Consider the following 8,989-nt stretch of genomic DNA (forward strand, 5'->3'; position numbering starts at 1 on the left):
TTGTTACTCATTTTGTTTGCTTTTTCCTCAATACTATAACATTTAAATAGTTATTTTTAAACTGTTATCTATTAATTGCAACATCTGAGTTTTTCAATGTTGGTTTTTTGAAGGTCCTCTTATACTGACTTTTTGATTTTTGAATATGTTTTCCTGCTTCTTCACATTGCTTAGAATTTTTCACTGTGTACTGGGCATTGTGTACATAAGAGATTGATGTTGATATTACTCCCTGCCCTAAGGATTCATCGTTCTTTTATCTAGCAAGTAAGGGAAGGACCTGATTTAGTAAATCTAATAAGAAGTCAAGGAGAGTTAGGAATGAATTGCAACTTTAGTTATCTAAGTTTCCTCCTGGTTTCAGATGACTTGAGAATGAAATAAGGCCCCCTCTCCTTCTCAGGGCTTTGTGATTAGAGCTTGCTTGCCATTTTCTAACCCCTTCCCCAGCTTTTCTTGCTGTTGCTTAAATGCAGCAGAAGTCCCATGGGGGAAGATTGGTGTCCTAGACGGATTGGTGTCCTCCTGGATTCCAGTTCACCATGCCAGTCCATACACAGCTGTTTCTCCTTGTGTCACTGGCTTCTCTTTGTCCCAGTGAAGTTGCTTGCCTCTTACAGCTCACTCCTCCAGCTGCCTGTGCCCAGACTTAGCAATTACTCTCAGGGATGGAAGTGGCTGTCTGTTGGTCTCTGTCACCTGAGAAGGTCCCGTTTCTCATTGGAATTTAGTTTCCTTAAAGTTCTTCGTGTTCACATTTCCCTTATGGCTTTAAAGAAAAATGTGATATCCTTAAGTAAATCAGGTGTTTGCTTTCTGTCATGGTAGGAGTGGTGGTCTTTGGAGATCTTCTACATCCTAATTAGAAGTGGAACCTCCTCCTCCTTTGACTTTTGAATCGATATGTTTTTAAAAACGTACATTGCCCTGGGTTCATACCTTATAATTCTTATTCTTAACCTTTTTCATGGTATGGAGTAGGAGTCATCAAACCAGATAGTAAATATTTTAGGCTTTGTGGACTGAGTGGAAAAATCGGGGCTATTATGTAGGTACTTATATAACCATTAAAAATGTATATTTGAAGATGTAAAGACCATTCTTGACTCATGGACCATAAAAAAACAGGCAACCATAGTTTACCAAGTCTTGGTATAGAGACAGTTGAGAAAACAATCGAATAAAAAGCAAACAAATATTAGATACTTTTAAGAAATTAAGTTCTCGGATCTACTTTGGGCCCAAGTGCCACACCATCTACCACTGTTTCTACAATAATAAGTACCAAAAATGATGGTCCTCAGCTGTCAAGACAGTTGAACTTTTGTTTAGTATCATAGAATTGTGTAATAAGTTTTAGAAAAATATTGTCAGAAACATATTCTAAAGTTTACATACGTAAAAAAATTAGTATAGCTATATGGACACCTTTATTAAGAGAGCCTCATTCATTCTGCCCAGGTAATCTACTACATATTGGACATCAATGAATTTTTTTAAGTTTTCATGGAAAAAAAGAATTTTAAAAAATGAAGAAAGTCTAAGAGAGCTAGCAGACAACGTTAAGCACACAAAGATTCAAATCATGGGTGTTCCAGAAAGGGAAGAGAAAGGAAAAGGCATGGAAAACCTATTCAGTGAAATAATAGTGGAAAATTTCCCAGGTATAGGGTGAGACATGGACCTTCAGATCCAGGAGGCTCAAAGATGCCCAAACAGATTCAACCCAAAAAGATCCTCTCCAAGTCACATTATATTAAAACTGGTAAAGCTCAAAGACAAAGAGAAAATCTTAAAAGAAGCAAGAGAAAAGTATCAAGTCACCTATAAGGGAGCCCTTATCAGACTAACAGCAGACTTCTGAACAGAAACTCTACAGGCCAGAAGAAAATGGGATGATATATTCAAAATACCAAAAGAAAAAAACTGCCAGCCATGAATACTATACTCAGCAAGACTATCTTCAGAAATAAGGGAAAAATAGTGTATTTTCCAGACAAACAAAAAGAGTTCACCACCACGTGACCAGCCCTACAAGAAATCCTCAAGGAAGTCCTGCATCTGGAATCTGAAACACAATGACCTCTAGCACGAATACACAAGAAAGAACAAAACCCACTGGTAGAACAAAAGTGTAAATGAGAAGAGAAAGAAACTAAATCTTACTACCACAAAAAACCATAATGACAGTGTAATAATGCCCTTGCTCTATTTCTGCTTTTAGTAATTTCAGTCTTCTCTTCTTTTTTTCTTCAATCTAGATAAAGGCTTGCAAATTCCGTTGATCTTTTTAAAGAATCAGCTTTTGGTTTTGTTGATTTTCTCTATCGTTTTTAATTCCCTGTTTCATATATTTCTGTTGTGATCTTTGTTATTTCCTACTTATATTTGCTTTTGGTTTAGTTTGCTCTTTTTATTTTATTTTCTTAAGGTAGAAGTTTACATTACTGATTTCAGATTTTTCTTACTTTTAGTATAGGTGTTTACAAGTATAAATTTTCCTCTAAGCACTTCATGAGACCTGCATTGTATAAATTTTGATAGTTGTGCTTTGATTTTTATTTCAGAGTACTTTCTAATTTCCCTGTGATTTTTCTTTTTACCCATTGTTTATTTAGGAGAGTGTTGTTTAATTTCCGCACATTTGTGAATTTTCTTAATTTCCTTCTGTTATTGTGGTAAGAGAACATATTTTCTATGATCTTAGTCTTTTTAAATGTATTGACTTGTTTTATGGCCAAACATTTTTAAAAAATGAAATAAAATAAAAGAAGCCCAAGAGGAAGCCCTTGCCCCTTCCACCTTGTGAAAACACAACATAAAGACACCATCTATGAAGGAGGAAACAGGCCCTCACCAGACACCAGATCTGTTGGCACCTTAGTCCTGGACTTCCCAGCCTCCAGAATTGTGAGAAATAAATTTCCATTGTTTATAAAAAAGAAAAAAAAGTTTTTACTCTCAAAATGCTTATAATCCAGTGGAAAATAGACAGATATAAATACAACACAGTGATTACAGTAATGTAGCTTTGTACAAGGTGCTGCTATAGGGTAAGATATATAACTTTGCCTAGAGGTTGGGGAAAGGTGATCGATCAAGAAGACTTAAGAGAGAAGATGATGCTTTGCTGACTCTTGAAAAAGAATTAAGAATTGCCAGATAGACAGATTTTATTTGTTTAGTAACTGTTGCTTGACAGTTATGCCTGAAAACAGAGTATCACCATATTGTTGACTTAACTCTTTGGAAGTCATTTTAGAATTGGTTTGAATGTGAAGAAACAGAAACTCATTCTCTTCTCAAATCATTACATTCCTGTGTAACCTTAAATGATAGGTGGTAGGTAAGCAGTCTTTGTGACTGATGTTTAAGCAAACCAGTTGTCATTCTAGAATACACTGTGTAGTCATCAATGGTATTTTAACAAGAACAATTTGCTTCAGCTTTTCCAGAAATTTATTGCTGTTTTAAATTACTCTTAAAATCTCTAGTCATTACTACAGATAAAAAAGTGTTATTGTAGTAAGAATATTTCAATGCAGTTTTTTTTTTTCAAGATTCTTTATAGATTCAATAGTTAATAGGATAGGTAAAGTGTGGCCATAATAGTTTTTACCTAGGGTTGGGAAGTAGAACTTAATGGCACAAATTAAACTTTTGCTAAAAGAATGTAGTGGTGAATTATTTATGTATTCAGTAATATAGAATGTTCATATGTAAGTAAATCATTTTTCCAATTTCTGGAGAATTGATTGGCTTAATGAAAAAAAAAAAAACCTAATCGTTTTTAATTTACCTTTTTAAGAAAGCTCCTGGGGAGGTTACATTTAACTGAATTATTGAACACAGACTTTATTGAGTAGGTAATAAGGATTATTAGTTTGTGGTAAACAAGCGCTAATAGTGGTTTGAAGACCTAGATACTGGATTTAGTAGATTATTTTCCACAGCAAGCCAATTGAAATCCTAACATTACCAAAATTAAGAAAAAAAAAAAAAAGAAAGAAAGAAAGAAAAGTTTTATTTCTCTCTATATTTTTCTTCTACCTTTTATTAAGTGTCATAATACGTATTGAGAATCATAAAAGTATTTCTGCTTAGTTCTAATAGTTCTGATACATGGAAAGACCTCACAAAAATATTCCAAAAGAAACAACTGCATGCAAAAGGATGACCATCACAGCTCATCTTTATTAGCATCACACTTCTCTGTCCCCTCCTCCCCCCAAAACCTGAAAGAACTTTACAACGATAGGGGAACAATTGGGTAAATTCTGGGTTAATGCAATATTATGTAGCCATTTAAAGGTAGCAATTATTAACCCCAAGTAAAATCATGGGGAAAATGTTTATTATAGTCTATTTTTAAAATAACAAACTGGAATACCAAACTGGAATACCAAAGAGTTTCACTATAAGATACCAAGTTGGAAAATTGGAAAATTAACACCCAGGGTCTGTAGCCAATTTAGATGGCACTAAACATTGTTAGTGTCCCATTTCGTAGGTTCCTGAATGCAGTTTGATTCTCTCAGGTAAGATGATGAGGAGAGATGGGTGAATGGGTGAATGGTTTTGAGAAGGACTGAACATCAATGGATAGCCCTTATTTGCAGGATTTTCTACATGAAAAGACAGCTTTAAATGTTTTTTTATATTTGAGCTTTCAGACATTTCCCTTATAAGCATTATGGATATAATGTAATTGCCTACCTTTTCCCCAAGATTTTATAGTATTTGATCTTATCACTATTGAGTGACTGTGACTCCTAAATATATTGTGACTTTATTTTTAGGATAAGGGAGATCTTGAAGGCATCTCGAAAATTGCAAGGTGATCCAGATTTGCCAATGTCTTTTACTTTGGCCATCGTGGAATCTGATTCTACAATAGTCTATTATAAACTTACGGATGGATTTATGCTGCCAGACCCTCAGGTCAGTTTTGAGGTAACTGATAGTAAACAGTGAAAAAAGAGAAAAATTATGACGTGATTTTAAGTGTGAATCAAGTTATTCATAGAACTACTGCTTCCTTTGCCATATGAAAAATTTAAGAAAAAAATGACTTGATTTTCGTATCTCAGAAAACTGGCTGGCTATATTTTGTTCAAATAACATGTTCCTAGCTATTTTTGGCAGGAATAATTTGATTCCCTTACTCTATGGAAAATTTCATAGCTTCCCAGAGTATTTCATGACGTCATCATGCATTTATTTAGTAAATAACTGAGGTGAGGTGGAAGGTAAAAGCTAATAATAGTTTTAACCAAAAGAACATTTATTTAGGAAATGTCAAATTGGTTGACATTCTGACAGGAACATTTTAATAAAATAAATGTGCTATATATGATTTCTTTACATACTTCATTGGCATAATTGGGATAATCACATTAAATATCTTTTTTAATGTTACTTTTAAGTTATATTATTTATTGGGGAAATGGTCCATCCTGATCATTTTTTTTTATGTATGTTTCAGAATATTTCCCTTAGAAGATGACATCTGTGCTTCCTGATGCTTATTTTATTCGTTCAAGATTGAATTTGAGACCTGTCAGCCTGCTTCATCTTTTATCTCAGAGGTAGTCAGGGTTGACTTAGGTTGACTAGTCAGGGTTGACTTAGGTAGTCAGGATTGACTTTCCCATCCCATAAATTTTCTTCAGAAAGAATAAAACTTCCCCAGATAGAAGATTTTTTTGTTGCTGTTCAAGAATATAGTCAGTCTAGAACTCTCTTATCTGGAGACAGTTTAATTACAGTTGTGTACAGTTTTATGCCTAGGATGTACTCAGAGAGATGGAACCCATGTGCTGCTTCTGTCATCCCACACTCATAGCTGCACTTTTGTTCATTGCTAGCTCCATGTTGTGACTGCCACCTCTTTCACTTACTCAACTCTCCCAGTGCTTTTTGGCCATTACAGATAGCTTGGAATGGCGTTTCATATATGCCTTGACACCTGAGAGATTACTTCTATTTGTCTTTTTATCCCTAGTAGGAAGTAAAAGATTTCTTTCAGTTGGTTTTCCTATTGCGGTTACTGTTACTTCCCTCTTTGGTTGACTTTAAGTCAAAACTAAAAATATGCTTATCTGGTGTATAAACATTCATGTCTAGATTAATAGGGACCAGGCCAGTGCTACCTACGAAAGTACTGGGGCTTCCTTTCCACTCTTGTCACCATCTTCTTATTATGTCTTAGGATATGTCGAAATATTACAAGAGAGGTACAGTATGGGACAGTATCAACCTTAATAACGTGTTTTATTAATTAAACCCAGTTATTCCATTTATATTAATATCTACCAATTGTCCAAAGTGAAAAATTATACACACAAAGATGTTCCAGCTGGTATTACTTTATAATAGCCTAAATTATAAATTACTTAAAAGTTCAAGAGAGGGGTCAGCAAACTTTTTCTGTAAAGGGTCAGAAAGTAAATATTTTAGCCTTTGCAGACCATACTGTCTCTGTAACAACTTCTCAGCACTGCTATTGGTAGCACAAAAGCAGCCATAGACAATATGGAAACAAGTGCTCATAGCTGCGTTTCAATAAGACTTTACAAATGCAGGGCCATAGTTTGCCATCCCCTGGTATGGGGAATAGTCAATAAATAGATATATATGAATAGTACATTTTGTACTCATTAAAAATTAGTAATGAATATTATGAAAAACATGAGAAAATGTGATAGTAAGTAAAAAAATGCAAGATACCAAAGTATATGAGTGGGTGTGATCATAACACCCCAAGTATAATAAGATGGCAAAGTAGATCAAATCACTAACTGTGGTTATAGTGGGATGGCAGGGCAGTAAATGGATGACATGTCCTCTCCTCAGTATTTCAGTTTTTCTTTATTTGTATTACTTTTATAATAAAAACATTTTAAAATAAAAAAATGTTTTGAAGTCTGTATTAGTTACCTATCGTTGCATAATAATATCACAAGCTTAATGACTTAAAATAGGTTACATTTATTATCTCGTAATTTTTGTGAGTAAGGAGTCTGGGCACAGGTTAGTTTGTGTCTCTGTAAGGCTGCAGTCAGGGCACCTCCTCTGAGGCTTGACTAGGGAAGGATCTGCTGTTTCACTTGTGTGGTTGTTGGCAGCCTCCAGTTCCTTGTGGGGACCTCCGTTCCTATTGGGCTGTTGGCAGGAGGCCACCTGCTGTGGACTGATTGAATTATCTCCCAAAGTCCATATATCAGAAGCTTAATTCTCACTGTAACTGTTGAGGGTGGGAAATTCCATTATGATAATTGAAAGGTGGGGTCTTGAAGAGGTGATTAGATTGTAGGACTGTGCCATAGTGAATGGCTTAAAAACGGTGGCCATGGGTGGGGTTTGGTGGGCTTTAAAAAGAATGAATGAGGTTATTCTCTCACTCTCTTTCTGCTCCACCATTTCGCAATGTGATACCCTGCCATCACTGGTCACCACCAAAGAAAAGTCTTCACCCGATGTGTTCCTTAGACTTTGGACTTCCTAGCCTTTGAAACTATAAGCAATAAATTTTGTTTTCTTTCTAAATTACCCAGTTCCAGGTATTTTGTTATAAGCAAAAGAAATGGACTAATACACCACCCTTAGCTCTTTTTCACATAGGCCTTCCCAACACAACTGGTTGCTTTCTCAAAGCCATCAAAGGAGGAAGTCTCAGCAAGATGAACCTTAAAATTGTATGTAATGTAATCATGTGCATCCTGCGCCATATTCTGTGGGTTAGAAGCAAGTCAGAGGTCCCTCCTTCACAGCAGCGTTTCATGGATGATCTAGGAAATGAGAATAACAAGAATGGAAAAATGACAAAAAGTAGGAACATTACAAAATGATGTAAAGCATCACTCCCGGTCTGTGGTCATTCCTGACTCCTCTCCTGTGATAGTATTTGAATTTCACTTTTATTCTTGATGGAAGGTCTCAACAATCCTTCAGGCTCCCTCTGCTTCCCCAGAAGGCCTGAAGGTTCACCTGTCCAGAATAATACATGTTTCTGTGACTCTAGTGGGCAATTTGCAGATATAAGAATCCTAAAACAGTTTATGATAAATTCTTAAGGTCTCTTGATTTCTTAGGATCTCATTTGATTCATTTTGAGACCTTTCATCACAGTGTTAGAAAAAGCCTTCAATTTCAGAAAGAAGTATAAGCCTTAATGAATGTCAGATTTGTGTGTCAGACTTGGTGACCAGAGGGCCCCTTGTTAACTACAAGACCAGAAGTGTCTTTTGGGGTTGACTGTGAAAGGCGCTTTCTCAAATCTTTAAAACTAGAACTCAATCCCACCATGTCCTGGGATGTTTATTCTATCTCAGAATGTTCCTTGTGTACTTGACCAAAAATGTTCTGTCCAAAGCCAGCCAGATACCTACTAATGTGAATAATGACCCAGAACAGATTGGAAAGAGCAGCAATCCAGCTGTGACTCTCATTTTAGTGAAAAACTAGGTACAGTGATTTAGGTAATGTTGTAATTTGAGTTTACTTTTGACTTTCTTGTTAGATTATGGGCTCCTTAAGAACAGAAAAAGAAACCATGTCTTTTTAAAAATACATCTCTGTATCTTGCTGCTTTCCACAATAACTGGCATATAGCAGACTCTCAGTAAATATTTAATGAATGAATGAATGCTGATTATTCACTTGTCTGATTATACAGTGGCTTACTTTGTCCCTCAAGGCAAACGAAAATGATCCATTTGGACACCAGAGGGCACTGCTAGATAAGCATATTTTGGACTCCAGGAGCAGATTAGCTTGAAAAGTGGTGCTCCTGAAAATTTATTTTCAATCTATGGGAAATAGCATAAATAAAAATATAAATAAAATTTTATTTATTTTATTTTTTTATTTTTTCCTTGTAAAAGCCTAATTCATTATGAATTTCAGGATCAGATCACACAGCAGGAAACCCCAGCTCTGAAACTCACCGTACTAGCTAAATACTGGTGGTGAAATACATAAATTGCTG

At 35.3% G+C, this 8,989-nt stretch overlaps 1 protein-coding gene across 1 annotated transcript in view; it reads left to right on the forward strand.

Annotated features, from left to right (window-relative positions):
* Positions 1–6,915, forward strand: part of LOC134383928 (tRNA-splicing endonuclease subunit Sen15-like) — a 28,653-nt gene extending 21,738 nt beyond the window's left edge. Inside the window, exons 4-5 of the mRNA XM_063105455.1 lie at positions 4,800–4,941; positions 5,486–6,915. Coding sequence (XP_062961525.1) covers positions 4,800–4,941; positions 5,486–5,506 — 163 coding nt within the window. The 3' untranslated portion in view covers positions 5,507–6,915. The remainder of the gene's footprint in view (positions 1–4,799; positions 4,942–5,485) is intronic.
* The last annotated feature ends 2,074 nt before the right edge of the window (positions 6,916–8,989 follow it).

This window comes from Cynocephalus volans, chromosome 8, assembly GCF_027409185.1.
Source record: "Cynocephalus volans isolate mCynVol1 chromosome 8, mCynVol1.pri, whole genome shotgun sequence".
Taxonomy (NCBI): Eukaryota; Metazoa; Chordata; class Mammalia; order Dermoptera; family Cynocephalidae; genus Cynocephalus; species Cynocephalus volans.